General features: G+C 53.0%; 6 protein-coding genes across 6 annotated transcripts; 2 read left to right on the top strand and 4 right to left on the bottom strand.

Annotated features, from left to right (window-relative positions):
* Positions 1-1,056: 1,056 nt before the first annotated feature.
* ASPACDRAFT_115607 (putative sterol carrier protein) lies at positions 1,057-2,935 on the bottom strand. Its single transcript, XM_020195912.1, has 2 exons — positions 2,241-2,935; positions 1,057-2,174 (listed from the first exon to the last, which is right to left on the bottom strand). The coding sequence occupies exons 1-2, from the start codon at positions 2,732-2,734 to the stop codon at positions 1,292-1,294; spliced, it is 1,377 nt and encodes a 458-aa protein (XP_020058891.1). The 5' UTR covers positions 2,735-2,935; the 3' UTR covers positions 1,057-1,291.
* Positions 2,936-5,941: 3,006 nt separating this feature from the next.
* ASPACDRAFT_51077 (putative mitochondrial carrier protein) lies at positions 5,942-7,226 on the top strand (the record flags this gene model as incomplete). Its single annotated transcript, XM_020202428.1, has 6 exons — positions 5,942-6,055; positions 6,127-6,161; positions 6,224-6,297; positions 6,361-6,579; positions 6,636-6,973; positions 7,023-7,226. The coding sequence occupies 6 exons, from the start codon at positions 5,942-5,944 to the stop codon at positions 7,224-7,226; spliced, it is 984 nt and encodes a 327-aa protein (XP_020058890.1).
* Positions 7,227-7,602: 376 nt separating this feature from the next.
* On the top strand, positions 7,603-10,650 carry ASPACDRAFT_115597 (putative pH signal transduction protein PalA; the record flags this gene model as incomplete). Its single annotated transcript, XM_020195911.1, has 7 exons — positions 7,603-7,610; positions 7,665-7,902; positions 8,021-8,075; positions 8,160-9,054; positions 9,104-9,678; positions 9,733-10,135; positions 10,212-10,650. 7 exons carry the CDS (start codon positions 7,603-7,605, stop codon positions 10,648-10,650), a joined length of 2,613 nt encoding a protein of 870 aa, XP_020058889.1.
* Positions 10,651-11,147: 497 nt separating this feature from the next.
* ASPACDRAFT_41375 (uncharacterized protein) lies at positions 11,148-12,776 on the bottom strand (the record flags this gene model as incomplete). Its single annotated transcript, XM_020200929.1, has 2 exons — positions 11,148-12,547; positions 12,596-12,776. The coding sequence occupies 2 exons, from the start codon at positions 12,774-12,776 to the stop codon at positions 11,148-11,150; spliced, it is 1,581 nt and encodes a 526-aa protein (XP_020058888.1).
* A 214-nt stretch (positions 12,777-12,990) lies between these two features.
* ASPACDRAFT_41374 (transcription factor domain-containing protein) lies at positions 12,991-15,685 on the bottom strand (the record flags this gene model as incomplete). Its single annotated transcript, XM_020200928.1, has 6 exons — positions 12,991-13,510; positions 13,572-14,586; positions 14,638-14,801; positions 14,859-15,267; positions 15,448-15,514; positions 15,587-15,685. The coding sequence occupies 6 exons, from the start codon at positions 15,683-15,685 to the stop codon at positions 12,991-12,993; spliced, it is 2,274 nt and encodes a 757-aa protein (XP_020058887.1).
* Positions 15,686-16,722: 1,037 nt separating this feature from the next.
* On the bottom strand, positions 16,723-18,798 carry ASPACDRAFT_58851 (type I 3-dehydroquinate dehydratase; the record flags this gene model as incomplete). The annotated part of the gene is made up of 1 exon (XM_020203394.1): positions 16,723-18,798. The coding sequence occupies one exon, from the start codon at positions 18,796-18,798 to the stop codon at positions 16,723-16,725; it is 2,076 nt and encodes a 691-aa protein (XP_020058886.1).
* Between the last annotated feature and the right edge of the window lie 2,538 nt (positions 18,799-21,336).

Here is a 21,336-nt window from a genome sequence, read left to right as displayed (position 1 = left end):
TGATCCACGCCACCGCAGCCTCCTGCAGCCTTGGTTCAGCCAGGCACCGCGCCCTGCGAAGCTTATTATCATTCAATTGAGTACATACTGTACATTCCAAGCGGGATACTGATCCTGACCATGATTGCCCTAGGAATTACACAACATAACAACCTCCTTCGATCGAATCTTAAGGGATGGTTTTGTTCCACAAGGATGGCCCGGTTGCTGACTCGCGCCGTAGCGCATACCTGATAACGGTTGGCGCACCGCACCATCTCTTCCCTCCGTCAGGGATGGCTAGCCGAGTTCAAGTCTATGTTGACTGTTCTACAAGCTTGCATTCCGCCAGCGCGAGCCAACGGAACAGAAGCGCTTGTAATAATTCTACGGGTTTGAATGTACCTCCCTGCTTTGACACGTACCGCCCCATCTCAGATTGACAGCGGACGCAACACGAGGGAGAAATGAAATTGGACAATTGAGTCCAGGGGGTTCAATTTTGGCACAAATTTGACCTCGAATATCATGGAGAGTATGACGGACGAGACTTCGAAAGTGCCTTTTGCAGTCTAGGCTACGTGTCGATATATCCTGTAGGTTAGTGCGCACAGAACGAAAGTTGAGAAGAAAGGTTGAGCAAGAGAGCATGGCTTGACAAAGGCGAATCGAGGAAAATCATCTTTTTTCAGGATCCGAGCTAGTTTCAAGCTCTCATACCACGCAAGACTTGTTGCAACATCCAACTCTATGAGAAATGAGAATTGTTGGATATGCGAAGGCATGGAAACGATGTAACGGGTTTTTCAAACAAGGGATGTGTGCTCAAAAGCGAACCCATCTACAGCGTGATGAGATGGTTAGACCAACCCTGCGCCACGTGATGGGATTAGAACGAGCATGCGAAAAGTTCGCTCTCGGTCTCGAAGCTAAAATTTGCAAACAGAACGTGCCCTTTGGGCATCTATCCGCAAGGGTATGTTGGAGACCTGGTATGATAAAAGAAGAAGGAAAAAGGTTGAACTGTGAAGATGTGCGAAAATTTAAACAGCGCGGTGGACCACACCCGCTTATGTCAGCTACGCGCGCGCGCGCGGCGCAACGTGCTGCCGAGAGGATGATCGCCCAGCAGCTTGGATCGGTTACACCCAAGGGCATGCATGAACTTGAGACTTCAGAGTAGCTTGAGAAAGTGCATCAGTCGATATCATTAGTCCAATGACTCAGCTTTACAGCTTGTAGTGTACTACATATCTGTAATGCTATAATCCAACCCCTGGTGCCCAGAATTGCCCTGTACACATCCTTCGAGCTAGAACCGCGCCAGCACCCGGTCCTGCGTGTCGGCCAACGCCCACTTGTCACTATGGTTCCGACTTTGGACTAATCGAGCTTGCTCTGCAGTGAAGCCCTTGGCCTCAACAGCCGGGTTGTACCCAAGCCCCGTGATCTTTGCCACTGTCTCCGATGGTACTGGTGTTGCGGCCTTGCCATCTGCTCGCTTGTATACGGTGACCACGACGGCACCTCCCAACCCCAGGTTGTGCTGAAGGGCGGCATCTGTGCCGTCAACTAAGCGATTGTTGGCCCAGCCACGCAGGTGCCAAACCAGCTCTGCACATTGCGCCAAGCCCGTTGCCCCCAATGGATGACCCTTGGAGATAAGACCTCCAGAAGGGTTAATGACCATCTTTCCACCATAGGTGATGTCGCCTTGTCGCACCATTTCGTGCGCCTTTCCCGGCTCACACAGCTCTAGTGCATCGATGGTGATCATCTCGTTGGCAGAAAAGCAGTCGTGTAGCTCGCACACCTTGATATCCTTAACGTTCACTCCCGCTTCAGCTGCTGCAGCTCGGCACGCATTGCGGGCCATTCCGAATCCCATCAAATCAATAGAGCTGCGATCATACACGGAGCTGTGATCAGTGGCGAGCGTCTGGCCCGCAATCAGGATTGCTTGGTCTTTCAGGTGGGGACGCGCCTCAAGGAAGGCTTGGGAGACGACCACAGCAGCGGCCGCGCCATCGGATGTTGGACAGCACTGCAGCTTCGTCAGAGGTGCGTGGATCATCGGCGACTTGAGAATCTGGTCAAGAGTATATTCGTCCTGAAATTGGGAGTACGGGTTGCGCTTAGAATGCTCGTGGTTGATCCGCGCGATGTTGGCAAAGTCTTCGGCTTCAGCACCATACCTGCATGTGACGATTTAGTTCATTCCTTTCTAGTTAGCAGCGATCGGTTCCAGACCACACACTTACTTCTCCATATACTCGCGACCAGCGTTGCCGAACATCTGTGCTGCACCTGGTGCATTCGTGACTCCTCTAGTCTCAGCCATCATTTTACCGAACAGGCCGGTCGGGTTCGCGCGATCGCTGTAGACCGACTGGAGACTACCGGGGCTCATCTTCTCAAAGCCAACAACCAGGATGCAGTCTGCGGCCCCGTGAGAGACCAGCGTTCGGGCCATAGCCAAACCTGTAGACCCCGTGGAACAGTTGTTGTTGACATTGTAGATGGGAATCTGCGTGAGTCCAAATTGATAAAAGACGCGCTGCCCGCAGGTACTATCTCCGTACACGTAGCATGCAACCCCTTGCTCGACCTCGTCATAGATGATGTGGGCATCCAGCATAGCCTTGACCCCAGCTTCGAAACCCAGCTCTTGATAATCAACCTTGCCACGCGGTTTTATGAATTTGGTCATGCCAACGCCCAGAACGTAGGCGGGACCTGAAGGCTTCTTACCCATGTTGATCGGTCGGAGAAAGAAATGAGGGGGGTTCTTTTTTTAGTGGTCGCGATCCGATTCGAGTTGGATCTGATATATGTGTCAAGAGATACTCTGCTCGAAGTTGGTTGACTTGAGCGACGCGAGATTCAGGGGGTAGTATGGCAGGCGTAGTTATGTGCTTTGATGGTGGTAGTGCAAACATTAAGTGGTCCGATGCGGAGTAACGCTCCTTTTTGCGGGGAAACCGCCTACGGGACCGAGGTCCCGAGGGTAAGCCTCCCTCCCCACTTACCTTACCTTGCATGAGGATTGAACAATAATGATAGAGTTTATGATGAAATTATCCTATTTCCGCATCGCAGAACACAGTAGCGAGATTTCTGATTCTTTAGGAATATTCAGCATTTTGGATCCTGTCACACCTGAGAATGAATCATATCACGCACGAGCCTAGGACGAGTATATTGAGTATATATACTGTACAGTACTTTTGGAAATCCCGAACTGAGGATTTCGCATAATATATGATGAAGACAGACCTTGGCTGCTGAGACTGGTGCTACCATGGATGCTGCAGTCTACTCAACTGAGTCAATTCCCTGTCTACTTCTACTTGGGGTATTGAGTAGCCTGACCACGCTCCTTGTTCCCTGTTGTCTTGTTTCCTCGAGATGCATTGCGGTACGAAGCACGGGAGTTGCCCACCAATTAGCATTAACGCAAATCGAGTGACCATAGCGTTGCTTCCATTTGATTGCTACAGAATACTATCCATGATCTCAAGGGTGCGTGCACCTCTCCGTGGATCGACAACGCCAACCGAATATCGGAGAGAAGATTCGTTCAATCAAGACAGTGCAGCGATCAGAGGTATCACCAACAAGGCTTTGTCTGCCTAAAGAGCCAATGATGATCGTGGAGTCCTCGATGCTGGCACTGCTGTTAACTGGAATTTTGGCCGACCCAGCACAAGATGACTTAACGACACCAGTGCCACGGCCCAGCCAAAAGCTTCCATGGTTGAGTAGCGATCATCTTATCTGCGCACGCATGTTCGAACGGCCCACAGTCTACCTTCAGCCCGTTGCTGGCGATCTAGGCCAAGCCTTCGATATAGAGTATCGAGTTTTGAAGTGAGGAACTGGGTCATCAGGGAAGCATGATGGTGATCGTTCATGTGGTTAACTTGCATGTGAAGCTTGTAAATTATGCTTGTCGCGACAGAAAGAGGAGAGGTGGGAGGTGGGGGATATTATTCAACACCTTGATGTGGCACACCACATACCCCAGAAAGGACTGACTTGCCTGCCGAGTTCTTGCCACATGTTTTAACTGTGGGCTGAAGACTGGTCTACTTACCCAGTGCTCTTACACCCTTATATTATTGTACATATCTTAATATATACGAGTAATACACATGTAGCAGTAAGCACCGGCAGAACAACCGACTGGCAAGTTTTGCATCCGTATTAAGCAAGGACCACAGGATTAGAATCATCAACCATCAGATCCTGACTGGTGGCTTGCAATGTGGTTCAGCCAGGGCGGGGTAGAGTAATTGATGGACTGATTGATTGATTGATTGATTGATCGATTTATTCTTACCGCCCTCGATGCCGTAGACGATCCGTCCGGGCGGCGGGTGCAACCACCGCAACCACCGACCGGACTGGTTTGGTCCGATGCAGCTCCCTTCCCTTCTTTGCCACGTATCATAACATCGCTCAATGTCCAAAGTCGAGAGGTACTGAGTACTATTCATATTTGCATCCTGAGTATGTGTGTGTGCGCGTGGAGGAGTATTGGATGGGCTTATAGCGGGGGTTGTCTAATGAGGGATAAACACTTCCCGCTCGGTTAAACATTCGCAGCGAAATATGTACTATGTAGACTATCAACGGACCCACGAGGGGCTACTCGATTATCGTTTCGCTAAGTAAACAGATGGAAACAGAGGCACACCAGTCAATTGGATGGGCAAACCCATCTTCTCAACCGTTTCTCCGTTGAACGGATGCAGAAACAACTTTAGGGAGTAGTCTACCTAGTATATTTTGACGCTTTGCAAAGTTGCACTGGATGCCTCACGACGACGTCACTGGACAGGGACCCCACTAAGCCTGTTCAAGTGGGCAGCCACTGCAGTGATCCAGTGATCCAGTGATCCAGTGATCCAGTGATCCACTGGGCAATCATCCAGTGAGTGGCTTCCCACCCACACCCCACAGTCCACAGTAATGAATTAATGATCATCCATGCTCTCTGCCCGAAATTCTCGAAGGACTACCGAGTAGTTTGACTAAGTTGATCAAACTAAAACCGACTAGGCTCACTAAAGTTAACTGCTGAAACTGACCCAAACTAAAGTACCACTGCTGCTCACCCACTGGTTGAGCGATTTTCTGGTACCCCCATCTTGTCTAGTCGTGATGGTTGTCGACTCGCTCCCTCCTTCTCTCTTTTTAGTCTTTACTACCGTAAACTGCCTTCCATTCTTCTTCGACCTTATTCTTCTTCCCTGCCATCAGCACAGTCCATTGTCTTCCCGACTCTGGCCTTCGGCTGCCACCACACTGCGTCGCAGTTGTTCCGCATAGGTACGTGGGGCTTGTCGTCTCGCGGATGAGAATTTAATCCCCCCCAGAAGGTGCGAGGACTGGCGTGCTTTGAAAAGCAGTGGCTCACCCTTGTGCATCCTCAATAGGTCTTCCTGGACAACAGTGCAAGGCCCCAGTTGGTGGAAAGAGAAAATTGAATCTGGACTCAAATCTTTCATTCGCGACCTCTCAGTGCGCTCTCGAGCTGGACGTCGCCTATTCGACCCAGGGGAATATTTAGTAGCAGTTCAGTAGCCCCAGAGCTGCTGTGTGCTGGTGCGATCTCCTCCACTGACCGCCGTCGACCCCACCCTTTGAGAGGCAATACCTCTTTTCTTTCAGCCGTGAAAGAAAATTGTTCAGGAGATTGTCGGTATCTGCTTCATGGATAATTGTGGGACGCTGAACGGTCTGCTCGCGCGTTGAGAGACCGCTTTGCGTTCCATAGGGTTCCCCAGCCTGCTTGTTCCTGTCGATCTGCCTATAACCACAGCCATTTCAACTAAGATTCACAACCAAAGAGGCCTGTTCATCTGCCGCAGATGGGATACCTTCAGGCATGACTCTAGACAAACGCGCTGAACATGCACCCTTCACCCCGACCCCCTCGAAATCTCCTCCCCTAGCCATGTCGAACCGAAGTCCCTGGCTTATGGACGAAGCCAAGCGAAACAGACTGCTCAAGAGGTACAAAACCCAGGTGGCCTCGGCGACTTCGACAGTTTGTGCCACTCTCGCTGTGGTAGGTCAACACCGAGCAGAAGCGAAGGAGCCATGGAATAAGCTGACCGGAGGTGCGAACGGCTGGCGTAGACTCCATTGGAAAATGTCAAAACTCGTATGCAGACGTGAGTGCGATTCGCTCGTGGGACGAGATGGTTGAGGTTCCTTGCTGATGGATTCGATGCAGACATAATTTCAAGAATGTCTTCCAATGCGTCCGCTACCTGTGGCGTACCGAAGGACCCCGCGGTTACGTTGCTGGTAGGTCGACATCGCCCCTTGGGTTCTGCGCGACAGAGCATTAATATAAATGTCGAATCTCAGGAGCCCTGCCACCTCTAGCAAGCGTTACGGCGGTCCGAGTGGTTAATTTTACAACGTACAACGCGGCCAAGCATCGAATCTCTGATTTCATTGAGAGAATGACCGGGGAATCGCCATTGGCGATGTATAACCAGCCAGGCAGTAGCCCCACTTTGTCGACGCTGTTCACCTTCACCGCTGCTGGCCTTGTTGCTGGTCTTATTACCTCCCCCCTAGCCTGTGAGCTCTGTCGCTGTGGATCATTAGCAAGAATTCTGCCCGCTGACGTGCGACAGGCCCCTTTGAGCTCGCCAAAAATGTGGTTCAGACCTCGGTCTTGGTTGCGAACCGTGCACAGGCCGCCCCCAACGCAGTCAATGATCCTTCTCTTCGCAGAAAACCACGCCTGGGAACCGTAGAGGCCATCAAACAGATCATCCAGCGGTATGGGATCCGGGGGTTGTACACGGGTTTTCATCTTCACGCTATGCGGGATACGCTCGGCTCTGGTCTCTATTTCACCGTTTATGAAACCGTCAAGCAACTTGCAGCGAAGGAGCTGGGTCCTGACAAGTCTCCGTTCGGGGCGCCCATGATTGCGGGTGCCATATGCAGCACCGTCCCTTGGTTCTGTGTAAGCTTTGTCCAGCGCTTGATACCAGCTTCCCAGCTAACTGAAGTAGACCTATCCCCTTGACACCCGGAAAACTCGTGCACAGAGTGTTCTGCTCGGAAAAACAAAGGAGGTGGGCGAGGCAACGGCCGCGGTAGCCAAATCGAGCATGTACAAGGGGCTTTCGATTATATTGATACGGACGGGGGTCAATAATATGATCCTCCTTAGTATCTTTGAGTATATCAAAATGAGGATCAACGAGCTGGACTAGTATATGATGAAAGGCTCACTGACCGGGTGGAATGCGTACAGTACATGTGTGTGTGTGTGTTTGTGTATTGTTGGGGCGTATATGGTCGGAATTTTGTTATGATCCTTCTTCAAGTACATAATGGCATGAGCTCCAAGCCGCAAATACAGAATGAATTATGTTGGATGTCTATGTGCTTTTTATAGTATATAAATGTAGACATAATTCAGTATATGTATAAGTGTACCTGACGGTGGGTATCCCTGCCTCAGGCATTCAGCTAAAACGTCATGCGTTGCCCCGGCGGGGTCCAGGATTGGGCTTTTCTGTCAACAAAACTTCCCCGCCATCGGCCGACCGTTCTCACTCGCCTGCGTGCGCTCAATCGAAGGACACGATGGCATCGTATGTGAACTCAATCTTCTTAACCTTCTCTGGAACCCGCTAACTCGGATACAGTAGTATCCTCCAGATCCCATTTCGGCGGTCGCACCCCGTCTCCCTCAACGATGCCATTACGCAGTACATCTCCTCGAAATATGACCAGCGTCCGGATATGTTCGCCGAGGATCTCCTGATCATCGACCGGCTACGGAGCGAGGCAATCAATGTCCAGGAGGCACATGTTAGCGGAATCAGCCGCCTGGTCACCTACGCGGCGCAGCTGAAGTGGCTTGGCGGCAAATTTCCAGTCGATGTAAGCCATGTCCGCTCATGCCTTTTCTGGAGACAGATATCGAAGTGCACCCCTGCATGAGAGATCTGTGGACTTGAAGACGAAGTAGCGGTTGTGCTAATTGCTCGAACTCCGGCAGGTTGGCGTGGAATTCCCATGGTACCCGGCCTTTGGATTCAACACCTCGAGACCAAGTACGTTAAAAGAGATGCGAACCGCTCGGAGCACCCTGACAAGAGAGAATCCCCTCAAGCTAATATCTGTGGGCTACTGCATAGTCTCGCAAAACAACCTTCGATTCGAACTCGCCAACATCATATACAATCTCACGGCCTTGTACTCGCAGCTCGCATTCTCCGTGAACCGAACCACTGCGGACGGACTCAAGCAGGCATGCAACTACTTCTGCCAAGCGGCGGGCGTTCTGGTACACCTCCGATGCGATATTCTACCGGACCTTCGCACATCTCCGCCGGAAGACATGGACGAGATGACTCTTCAGAGCCTGGAACAGCTTCTTCTCGCGCAAGCGCAGGAATGTTTCTGGCAGAAGGCCGTGAAGGACGGGCTGAAGGACGCCTCGATCGCTCGTCTGGCCGCCAAGGTCTCGGATTTCTACGCCGACGCGGGCGATCATGCGGTCAAGTCGAATGCGATCAGCCCGGAGTGGATTCATCACATGACTGCCAAGCACCATCACTTCGCGGCCGCGGCGCAGTACCGGCAGTCATTGGATTGCCTGGAGAAACGCAAGTATGGTGAGGAGGTGGCGCGGCTGAAGGACAGTGAGCTCTGCGTGAACGAGGCGCTCAAGGAGTCCCGTTGGATCAACCGCACGGTGTTGGGAGATCTGCAGGGCCTCAAGAGCCGCGTCACGGAGGATCTAAAGCGCGCGGAGAAGGATAATGATATCATCTACTTGAATCCCGTGCCGCCCAAGTCGGAGCTGAGACTGATCGATCGCGCGTGTATGGTGGCCGCGAAAGCGCCGTCGCAGGTGACAGATGCCGTCTCGATGCTTGGGGAGAACGGGCCTCTAGGCCAGCCGCTATTCACGAAGTTGGTACCATACGCGGTGCATATCGCGGCTAGCATCTACTCTGATAGAAGAGATAGATTAGTCAACGAGAGAATCATCGGAGAACTGGAGACTATGACGGACAAACTGCGAGAGTAAGTGCCTCGAACCCTTACATAAGGACCAGCCTACTGACAAATTTAGTCTGCTTTCTTCCCTCAACCTCCCAGGTTCCCTACAAGCACTCGAGAAGCCGCTGGGACTACCCCCGACCTTGGTCTCTCACGCAGAGGAGATGCGCCAGCAGGATGGTCTCTACCGGTTGCGTAGGTCTCTCGAGGATACGGCCAAGGTCAAGGGCAACGACAGAGCAGTATACGCCGAAGGAGTAGAGCTTCTTGCGGCCGAGAAAGCAGAAGATGATGCATCACGCCGCCGGTATGGCACTGACCGGTGGACACGTGCGTCGTCCGAAGAAGCAGCTTCTAAGCTCTACACAACGTCCCGAGAGATTGAAGGGTACTTCACGTCAGCTCAAAGTAGCGATAACCTCGTGGAACAGAAGCTGAAAGCCTCGGAGGCGGTCTTCCGGGTGCTGACCGGCACAAATCGGGACCTCGAACTGTACGTTCCCAGCAGTCGCAGGGCCGCGATTCCGCCCGAGGTTGAGCGGGAGGTGACGCGATTGCGTGGATGCTTGAGCGAGGTCAATCGACTGGAAAGCCGCCGTAAGCGACAGGTGCAGGCTCTCAAGGACAAGGCGCGGGCGGATGATATCAGTGAGTAAAATCGGTGCACGCAATGCTAACAACTCAGAACTAACCACCCAGCAGGCCGAGCACTAACCAAGGAAACTGCCCGTTTGGAACGCGAGTTTCCCATGCAGCCCATTCAGGCGAGCCAGTTTGAGGATCTTTTCGAGGAGCAGCTCCGCCTGTATGACACCGACCTGCAAATGGTAGCCGAGGAACAGCAGGAGCAGGACCAGCTCGCATCACGCATCAGCGAGGCCAACCGGGCCTTCTCACGCGCACATACTGGCGATGCGTCGACAAAGGAAAGAGAACGTGCCCTGCAGGAACTGGAGAACGGATACCTGAAGTACAAGGAGATCATATCCAACATCGAAGTCGGGCGCAAATTTTACAACGACTTGGCCAAGATCGTAGGACGATTTCGCGACGATTGCAAGGCCTTTGTGCACAAGCGGAGGATGGAAGCTAGTCAGATCGAAGCGTGAGCAGCCTCTTTCCCTCTCCCAAAAGAGCCAGCCCCCTTTCCTTACCATTTGAGCTAACCGCCTCCTGCATAGTGACATATCCAGTGCTGCCGCAATGGCCTCACTTAACCTCTCCCCACCTATTCGTCAACAGCAGCAGCAACAACGACAGCCGTCATATACATCTACAGGCCCGACCACGCAACACTATAGCCAGACTCCACAGCAGGCATACGACCCATTAGCGACAGCACCTGTACCAGTGCAGCAACAGTCCCGAGCAACGTACACCGCACCCGCTCCGCCGCCCCAACCCCAAGCCGCTCCCATTCCGGTAGCAGTCCCGACGACACCGCAACAACCCCAAGCGCCGCCCCGCGCGGAACCCATGACCGCCCCGCAACCGACGCGGGCCAACGCGCGACCCCCGATGACGCCGGGCATGTGGACGCCGGAAATGGGGATTCGGTTCGGGGCGGCCGGCGGAGCAGCAGGGACGTGGGATCCAAGTAAAGGGGTCAAGTTCTCCTAGACACATATTTTCAGTTTTGTGAAACTTTTCGAGTCGTTCATAGCGAGGCTATCTTAAGAAGTTCATTGCCGGGGGTGGGGTTCTGTTCCCTTATATCTTCTTAATCTATATTCGTTATGTATGCATTAAATCGTGGAGTGTCACTTATATACGCTCATTTACTGTACGTGGCATGGACTATCCACTTCCACCCATTCTTGTGAAGTGACTTGGCAATTATAGATGAAGCTATATGTCATACATATCCTTTTATTCAGAACTCAGGTAGTGGAAGCTAATTGGTTCTCTTCAAGGAACAAAGCGCGGTAGCAGTGTGCTCTGAGCCTACGGTATCACCCCAACCTGGTTTGATTGCCCACGGGTAACAGAGATATTCATTAATGAAATGGGAGCTCGGCTGGAGCGTATATGTATGATTATTCCATTATTCTTCCTAGCCATGTGACCTGACGAGTTGGGTGCCCTCCCGCTCGGTGGATCTTTAGTATATAGTGACATTATGCATCCAACGACGTGCAAGCTCTCAACATCACGTCCGCCGCCTTTGCAGCGATTGACCTGGTTGACGCTGCCATATCCTCACGACAGCTAGCCGCCCGAAGGCGGCCGATCCACGCGTCCCACGTCCGGCGGGAGATAGCATCCTTGCCGTCTCCTCGCGGGGTCCGCTTGTCGGCCTTGGCTTTACGGATAGCCCTGGCTTCTTTGCTTGCGGGTATGGTGGGTGCCAGGCCTGACGGGTCACCAGACATGGTCGAAGTGGAGCCTGTTGTGCTGCTACTCCCCAGCGACATGGAGGCAGTCCTCCTTAGCATGGTTGAGTCACCGTCTTTGTCATCATCGTCCAATGACAGTCCCACCACGAACTCGTTTCCTGCGTCATCACCCCTGCGATTCCAGATATCATCGCCCGTGATCACGGCCCAGATGGCTGCGGCCGAGATGTAAAGGTCAAGACACGGTTTGGTGACGATGCAGCCAGTGGAGCTCTCAGGTTGACTCTGAAGATAAAGGGGATAATCCCCACCTTGGCCGTGGGAATGGCTGCCGATCCCAGAAGCAGGAGCAGAAAGAGCCTTTCCCTCATTACCCAACACAGATCCCATCATGACGAGGCCGACATCGTCAAGGGAATCTAGGATGGATTCTTTGCTCATGAATGCCAAAAATGAGGTGAGGTTGAGCCAGGCCTCACTTTCAGAATGCTCGAAGCCAACTTTTGGCGGGGGGATTTTGAGCTGATCAGGAATAGGATTGTGAGTGGAATGGAAATGAGGCGAGGGCTCCGCGCCTGTCAGTGCTTCAGGCCACTTTGCATTAGAAAGTGGTGTTATCGACCGTGACTCCGTACTAGCAGGTGCAGGTGCGGTGTGCCGCGATTGTGATGGTCGTCGAAACCAATCTCCCGGAGCATCCTCCTGGAATATCTCTGCAATGACCTCACGGAAAAATGGCAGAGCGGCCCAGCAAATACCCCTCTTACACCTGATTCGAGTTTCCGCGTCATCAGCGAGCATGCCACCCCAATCACTGTTGTTGCTACTCAAGGATGACCCATAGTATGATGACGACGAGGAGAAGACAGTGGCACCGAGGTAGGGCGATAAGGAGGGGTGGTGTTGATGGCTAGTTCTGGCCATTGTGCCGGGCATGGGGTCGGTCGTGGGAAAGGTTCTGATGGCTTTGAGAAGGGTGAGGAGTTTGCGTTGCGCTGGGGTGGATGAGTAGTATGACCGGTCTGGGTGTGTCGCGGGCTGCGTAGCTGTAGGCGTTGTCGGCGAATCGCCGTCAATCGATGGCTCTTGTTCAGTCCGATATGGCTGTCGGATACATATCGATCGCTCCAGCGTCTTAGAAGTGTGCGCGATTGTTCGCCACAGATCGATAAGGCCCTCCTCTACCAGGGTATGAATAAGATATCACCATTAGGTCCAAGATGGCATACCGACTAGCCCGCTGTTTCCGCCATAATACATCTCGTTGATCACGCTGACGATTTCCCGCGCAGCCGTCTCAGCGGAGAGCTGATCGGCCATATACAGGCTGACGATACCGGTATACGGTCGCGTCGGCGAGCCCTGAACCCAATCGTTGGCCGTAGCGAGGGCATCGATGCGAAAATCCATGATTCCTCGATACAACCATGATAGTAAAAGCAAGAATGTTGAAGGTTATTCTCCGCATCATCACATGGCCTCCTAGAAACCCCCCTTGAGAGTCACGTGGTATGATATCATTACCCGGGTATCTGTTTGCGGTATGCTCATAAGGTTCAGCAAGATATCCAGATCCGTTATCAGATAGGGGAGGTGAGCGAAATCGCAGGGCCATCATCGGCTTTCACTCGGGTTCGGGCAAGCTGTTTGGGCCCACCAAATGATCATCGGTTACGGGGACCGAGTCCAATCCCTCGCCTAGGAAGAAGTCCAGTTCACTGGGCCCGCCCTGAGAATTTTCATTCTCTGCTAATTGCTCCAACAGACTGAGGAATGGATCTTTCTCGCCGTCGCTGGTTCCGGCCCCGCCTCCAGTGATAGTGCCAGAGCTGCCTTGAGAGGGTGCGTCTGGTGTTAATGCCGCGCCAGGCGTGGCCTCGAATGGGAACGTTGCGTATTGTGGCTGGGCCGGTGGTGTGGGAGCAGTAAAGGAAGATTCGGACAAGAAAGCCGCCGGGGAGTTGCTGACTCCAGGAGAAAATCCCAGACTGGTTTCCGGAAGAGTCAAGTCAGGCCCGGGGCCCCACGGTGGAGACGCCTGCGACGATTGGAAGCTTATCGATGGCCGTCCTTGGGATGGGAGCGTCGCCGTAGCAGGATAGATGAGTCCACCAGGGAAGTCTTGTCGGTCAAGGAGCGGGAGGCTGTGAAAGCAGGTTAGCAGATTTGTTTCTTTCAGCCAAGCGGTTCGGGTCAATGGCTTACGGCTCATCTCCATCCACCAACCGCACGTGTCCGCTCTCAACAGCCAAGCCTGGGTACCGGTCGAAAAAGTCTTCGAGGTGAAAGACAGGCGCAAACCGGACCGGGCGGGCTGCCATTGTGCGTACCAAGTCAGCATGACAGGTTGCAATGCGCTGTAGCATTTCCCGTTGATGCTGCACCCCGGCCCAATACTGCCGCAGCCAGGCCAACTGGTGCATTTCACGATTCAGGAAGTCGGCGCTGGATGCGAACACCTCGCCTTCACGTCCGTGGTAGTGCACGCCGTGTACATGCACCGTGCCGGCGGTACAGACACAGTACGCCACGAGTGACGGCCATTCTATGCGTGGAGCGTGTCGGGCCAATTCAACTAGCTCGGCAATTGCATTGGCGTGCGAGAAACAGAGCGTGGTCGCCTCAATTTGCCAGGATTGATGCTGGCCGGTGCCGCGCAGTTCTACCAAGTCAATGGGAAGGAAGGGACGGTAAAGCAGGCAGTGCACTAGATGGTAGATCAGCTTGCTCAGTAGTAATAGTGTACTCTCTGGGTGGCCGAAAAGCGTTTCGATTGAGGTAAAGAGATCCTGCGTGCCGGCGGCCCAAAGGTCCAGCTCCTGTCGGATCTTGGACAAATTGGACAATGCATGCCACGGAAAATGGGAGTCGCCTTTGACACCTCCCGCCGCTAAATACCGGTGAGTGACGCCTAGTATACGGGTAATGTCGACCAGTAAAGTTGGGCCCCCAGGGCCTTTGCGCCGGTCGGGCGAATAGTGAATGTTAGGGCCGACAGGATTGAAGCTTTCTCCAGTCTCCGAGCCAGCGCCCGGTAGCCGCAGTGCAATCGAGTGATCTGCAATAAGGCACGGCCGCTTGGAGCCGCAAGTCAGGAAGCGGTCCATGGTGTAGACAGTCCAGAACAGCCGGCGGCGCATCTCACGTTCGGAGGCGGGCAGGGTGGGGATGGAGACCTCGCGATACAAGTCCAGGGCCAAGGCCATAGCCACCGCATTTGCTGGCAAAGAAATTAGTCTCGGCCGTTTGACCAAAATCGGAATAGACTCACAGAGAACCATATAGGCCGTTTTCCCACAGCCATGGGCGAAAAAGGTTTGAGAGAGCAACAAGAGTGTCTGTGTGCCGTCAATCGAGGGGTTATCGATGTCCACCAGGCGGCGAGCTTGTCGCGCATATTCCTGACTGCCGAGGACCGGGTTGGGATTGGTATAGCTGCAAGACTAATTTAGTACGAAAGCTTCAGCATGGAGGGGGAAGGGCCGAAAATACCGTGACGTCAAGGCGTAAATAGCCATAGACAAATGAACAGGCAATTGACCCAATTGATGGCGCTGTCGGGTTTGGGCTTCGTCTAGAATCCAGTAAGGCTTACCATGCAAACGAGAAAAATAAGTGTCGAGCATGGCGTCGGGTAAGCGAGGTGGGAGTCCATAACTCTGCGGCGGTGGGGGTTGCGGAAAGGCCACCGAGGCTGGGGGTAACAACGGCGGGGGTTGCGGTCGTTGCTGTTGCTGTTGCTGCTGCTGTTGCTGCTGCTGCTCGCCCGACTTCATGGGCGAGACGGACGGGACGGGTGAAATTGGAGAATCCTCCTGCAGACGTTTCTCAAGCCCGTCGACACGCTTCAACAGAGCTTCCAAGACATCCGTCTTGGGTCCGCGTTTCTTGGGGACAGCATCTGGAAGGAAAAATTGTGAGTGCTGTACTTGAGGTGGAGAACGAGGGAGAAACAAGAATTAGAAAGACATTTCGGCAGGTGCACATATGGTCTGATCGGGCCCAAGGGGAAAATAAACAAAACAAAACAAAACAAAATAAAACATCAAGATTGATACAGAGGAGCAGGCAAGCAACGAACCGTAGATGCATGGGCACTGGAAGACCTTGCAGGCTTCACAGCTCGGGCGCAGACGGTTGCATTTGATCTGAATCGAGAGAAAAAGGGCGAGAGGCAGGTCGTCAGCGGGGGATTTTGTGCAGGTCGGGATTTATTTTACCTTGCGTTTCCGACAGGATTTACAGTTCATCGATTCGCGGGGCTCGACATTAACACGTCGGGGTGTGAGACGGTCGATGCTGACCTGGGGGCGGGACATGGCATTCTCTATAACATGAATAGGGAGAAGAGAAGAAAGGGGAGGAAGTAGCAGAGTCAAGTCAGGTAGATAATGAGGGAGGAGGAGAGGAAAGGGTAATAGTTGATCACTGATAGTAGAGGCAAAGTGATAGAGAGATTCAAAAATAAAAGAGAGAGTGGGAGAGAGGAAGAGAAAGAGACCGCGAGAGACAGCGCGAGAGAAAGAAGGGAAAAGAGAGAAGAAGAAGCCCAGCACCCCCGGATTTATTGGCTGCACTGCAAACGCGGAGAAACCCAGTGGGGACAGCAGGGTCAAAAAGGCTTAGCGGGGGAGAAGATGGAGGGGAAAGAGAAGAGGGAAAAGGAATCGATGCGGGGGTAAGGGTAAATTAAGCAATCAGAAGCATTGTCAGTCAGTCACTGCAGTCTGATTCGATTGCAAAATCAGTCCAAAGGTTGACGGGAAGAAATGAATCATCCTGGATCAAGAGGGGAAGAAGAAGGAAGCTGGGAAAGCTGCAGGGGTAAAACCATCATCATTACTAGGTATCCCCCGGGATTTTCCCGCTTCCAGCACGGATTGCCGTCCGGTGACTACGCTATATATGTACTGTACCGTACATATTATACTGACTATACATTTGCACATAATGCTCTACTACCTACATAGTCGTTATACTTCAGTTCTGCAGCTCCCTCCCACTTACCCCGGAATCCACTGTAGATCCTTGCCGTTTCTTTCTCTCCTTCTCCGCCCTTTCCCCTCTCCCTAAGCCCCAACGAGAGATTCGGTCTTGTTTCGTTTCATGTCATTCATGCCGACAGCCGTTGACTGGCTGGTTCAGAATAGAAGAAAAAATAACATACAGTCTACACCGCGCGAACTCCTGGCCCAAATCAGTGTATAGTAATCAATCCCGGGTTCCTTTCTCCTCGTTCGTCTCCAAGGACAGACAAAAACAACCGAGAGAAGATAAGGACGTGGAGGAGAGAGAAAAAGAAGAAAATGAGAGAAGTAGGAATAGAAAGGGGGAAAAAAAAGAAAGGAAATCAAAGTCAGAACACCCGTCCTGAAGCCATCCGCACAAAGTCAAATGGCACATTCTGGCCCACCAGCAAGCGCAGCGTCTCCACCGTCGTCCACGCATCCACGTCTTCAATTCCATAGGCCGTCCATCCTGCACGCACAGCTACATTTACAGGGTCGCCCGTGCGCTCCCCCCGGGTCAGGTCGAGATAGACTTTGCCTCGAGTAGACGGTGGTGACGAGTGCCCACTGGTCCGGTAATGTCGCAGCAGCGGCTGGACTAGCAACGACTTCTCCGGGGGTAGCGCGGATACCATCACAAACGGTTGTTCAACCCGTTTGACCGATTGAATGGAGGTGAAGGGCTCAAGCCCCGCTGCCAAGGGACCTCGGGCTCGGAAGCCCACCGTGTGGATCGCACCCACTCCTAAACTGCGCAGGGCATAGATGGCTGCCGATGCCTCACTCTCGCTGGCCGCCAATAGGATTGCCGTCCGGCCGCGGTATGCCGACGGCACGTAGTCCCGAGTCAGAGTTGCTCGAATCCCCTTCCATGTCGCGTTCTCTCCCACCAAGGTCTTCTGCGGACCTTGAGGGCTAGCCACAATCGTGTCTACCAGCCCGATCGCTCGCGCTGCCTCGCTCACGGCCGGAATGCACCCGGTACCGCTCGGGATCGGTGGATGCACCGACGCTCCGCCGAAGGTGGCCTGAGTGAGCACCCGCTCGACTGATCCCATTGGTCCGCGATCGATTGAGGTCAAAGAGTGGGGAAGACTCAGCTCGTTGAAACACTTCTCCATGAACATGGACTGTGGCGTCGAGCGAAACGACCCAATCGCATACAGATCGCGCTTCGGCAGCTGGCCCATAATGTGGAGCGCCTCATTGATCTCCGCCGCGGTCAACTGGCCCGGGGCCGCAATCATCGGCAGCAATGGGTGCGTGATGGGCGAGAATACTGTATTTAGGGCTCGCGACAGCTGGCCTAATTGGCCCATATTGACCGCCGATAACAGGGGATACGCCCCGTGAGTCTTGCGAATTTCCGACCTGAAATACTCAAGCTCGTAATTGGCCTCAATCGTCGTGACCATCGCAATCATCTTGACGATATCCGCGTACTGGGCGCTTTGCGCGAAAATCCGTGGGGCTTCGGGGGAGGTCCACTTCCACGTCCCCGAGAAATCATGGAAGGCTGACATGATGATGCTGTTGCCCTTCTCCGCCGCCAACCGTTGGCGGATAGACTCCGGCAACCACAACTCCACGTCAATGTATTCTACCCCCCATTGGATGGCACGGCGGAGATAACGGTAGAATAGCTGCGGATCGTCCATTGGGAACTTGCCATTTTCTTTCGTACAGCGAGTGGTGAAAATGATGGGCAGTTCTGTATGCTGCCGCAGTAACATTAACTGCTGTCCCACATACCGTAAACTCGGCACTGCGCTCGTAGTGCCTGAGGGAGGAGTTGCAGGGTCCACCAGCAAGTCAACACGAATCTCCACCGCATCTGAACCAACCGAGAGAATGTCCAGGTTTGGCAACGCAGCATGGACATCAGGGAAAGTTGTGGAGATGAAATTCGTCCGGCTTTTGGTCTTGAGATCCTCATGGGGACGAGTCTGGCCCAGGATCAACGAGAGAAACCGAGTCAGATCCCGCCGAAAGAACGGGCTCCGGAGGGAGTATAGGAACTCATAATGACAACAGTCGCTCAGTGCTTCCTCCGGGAAAGAGCCGTCGTCGACACAATGCGTGTTGACGAGGATCCAGGCCGTGTAATCGCCCTCTTGCAAGTCTCGGGCTAGATTTTTGGTAGCTAGGACGCCGACAACCACTGCGCTGCTGCCCCTCCCCAGGGCGGATAAGGAGGTTTCCGTCGTCCATGGCTTGCCCAAAATTTCCGCAATAACCTGCACTATGCCCTCCTGTCCGGGGGTAAACAGAGTGACCACGGTCCGGGCGGACTCCGGAGGTGCAGTTGGAGTTGGGGAAGCAGAAACCGCAATTGACGTTGAACCTTTGAGAGCCGTGAGGGACGTGGCAGCATCCGCCAAAAGCGTCATCCCCACGGGCTGTTGTAAGGCAGTCTGCATCATCTCATCGCATACGCAGTCCACTGCCCGTTATCATGCTTGGTTGCGGTAACGAGGAGTATTCGGTACTATCCCAGCCGGCGGTTACAGGCGCAATAGGATGACAGATTAAGTCGGAAGGAGAAATAGGGGGCTGATCAGGATTGCGAGACAGGCAGTCGCATCAGGGAGCCCTTGGCCAGCCACACACGCTGTTGGGGACACACTGGACTGTTTGGCACAATCCGAGTGGAAGCGAGCGTGGGGAAACAACCCTATCTTATCCGCTTTTTATGTGCTGGATGGTGATGGTGGCTGTAGTGATTGATGGGCACGGAATGATAGAAGACCGATCCCTATTGCCCACTAGCTGTAGCTCTAGTAGACAATCAAGGGAAAGGAAGGGAGAGGATCGGATGTAGGCGTAGAGGAGGAGAAGGTGAGCGAAGAGCGCGGGAGGACGAGCAAGAACCAAGGGTAAAAGCGGGAAGGAGCCAGAGGGGGGAGAACGACATTTGCCAGGAGGCCCGGAGAAAAGAGGGAAAGGAGGAGAGGGGAAGAAAGAGGGAGAGAAAGATGAGAAGAGAAAGAGGAGGAGAGAAAGATAGAACGAAGAGAGAGAGAGGGAGGGAGGGAGGAGGGTTGAGGGTGGGGAGGAGATATGAGGGAAGAAAAGGTAATATTGGGGCGGTAGTCGAGACGGTACCTCGTAGAGCGTAGACTACTCAGTACCTAACTTACTACCTGGTGGGCCAGGCTAGAAAGAAGCCTGGAGATCAGGCAGACCGACGGACAAGAAAAAAGATGGGGAAAGAAAGTAAGCAGTGGGAAAGCCGGGTGAATTTCCCCGGAATTCTGCCTCCGCCGGCCGGGGGGCAGCGGACGCCATTTCTCCGCCAATCACTGTCTGCTCTGCCCGCTCCGTGTGCAGTGTAGTGTGTGCATACTGGACATACAGTCCATACTCCATACAGGACATACAGGACATACAATCCATACTGAATATACAGTCCATTACTACAATGCCTACGGCTTATACATTCAAATAGCCTGGCAGGAGTAAGTCTTTACTACCTTACACTCCCTACAACCCTGACCTCAATCATCTCCAATCTCGTGTCAAGGCTTGCAATTGGGGATACTAGGTAGGTAAGTACCTAGGCATGACTGACTGTCACATTTACCCCAGTCCTATTGGCTGATATGCATCCTAGAAGTTCCCTCTCAGGAATAATCCACCACATTGCTCATTTCCTCTGCATCAGAGTCAGGACAGTGGCCCCTCTGTCAATGGTCACTATTAACATGTCTAAGTTGCGATTCGCCCCCCCCCGTCTTCTCCCCACCCCCCTAAACCAAAAGACCCCTCTTGTTTCGACCCTGAACCCAGTCGCCACGGACACCCTGATCCACCGCTTCTAGAGCTTTTTTTGACTCAAGGAATATGATACGAGGGAAATGGACGCCAATAGTCCTGCTGGCCTTGCCTACTGTTGGTCGGTCTGCATTCACCCGCGCCTACCCGGAGCCCCGGATCCAGATGCTACTGCAGCGTCGTACCCAGACTCAGATGTTTACACACGTCGGAGTGGCGGTTGACCGCATCTGCCGACGCCCCTGATACTGTAACCACCTAAAACAGTCAGCCCCTTTACGGCCGGGCGCATATTGGCAGGGTAAATAAGAGACCACTGACCCTTCAGGCAGCCGTCCGCTCTCCTCCATCCTACGAAATCCAGCCCTAACCACTATCCTCCCGCCGGGCGTGGACTTACATGACACGTAGAACTAAAGTTACCTGGGTCTAAATGACCCACAGCTTTAATCAACGAAGCAACATAGTAGATCGTCCCAAAACCGGACAGTATACCGATTAATCTGGTGCAGGAAGGTATGTAACATGACGACTAAATCCACCAATGGATTATGAGAATAGCGCAGTACGGTGCGCAAGAGCGTGACCGTGTTGACTAAGAGGACAGCCGTGAATACCAACCGTTCGAAAAGGGGGTATTGTAAGTAAGACAGCAAGACATCATGGCCCAGATGACAAAAGTACAGCGAACCGACACAGAAGAAGGGAAAGAAATAATGTCAAGGCCGTTGGAATAGGGCCAGGTTCAAGGCACCCACCTATGGGGGCACAACGTATGTATGGGTATGTGGCACTGCGGGTGTAAGTGTAGTAGGTATGTGTAGTGTACATCAATGCATATGACAATGTATCTGTATGCTCCAGGAAAAATGCCAGATCCTTGCGAGCCTGCCAGTGTATTATTAGATGACCAAGGAGCTCAGGGAGTCATAGATGATGATTGCACAGGTCAGAGGCTCAAGAGGCCCCTTAGGATAAGCAAGTGAGCAGGATAGCGGTGATGCATAGGCGCGAAGGAATCAGGGTCCGATTGTATGACCTTTAGGGGAAGAAGACCGATCGTGAGAATCCAATATTGCCAAGGAATTACAATGGTGTCCCATACCCATCGCAATCATCGGCGAGCATGAGATTTGCTGACACGGAAGACACCGTTGAACATGTGTTTCATGTGAATCCGAGAGTCA

The sequence above is a fragment of the Aspergillus aculeatus genome (genome assembly GCF_001890905.1).
Source record: "Aspergillus aculeatus ATCC 16872 unplaced genomic scaffold ASPACscaffold_4, whole genome shotgun sequence".
Lineage (NCBI taxonomy): Eukaryota > Fungi > Ascomycota > Eurotiomycetes > Eurotiales > Aspergillaceae > Aspergillus > Aspergillus aculeatus.
This window is presented reverse-complemented; position numbering and strand designations above follow the sequence as displayed.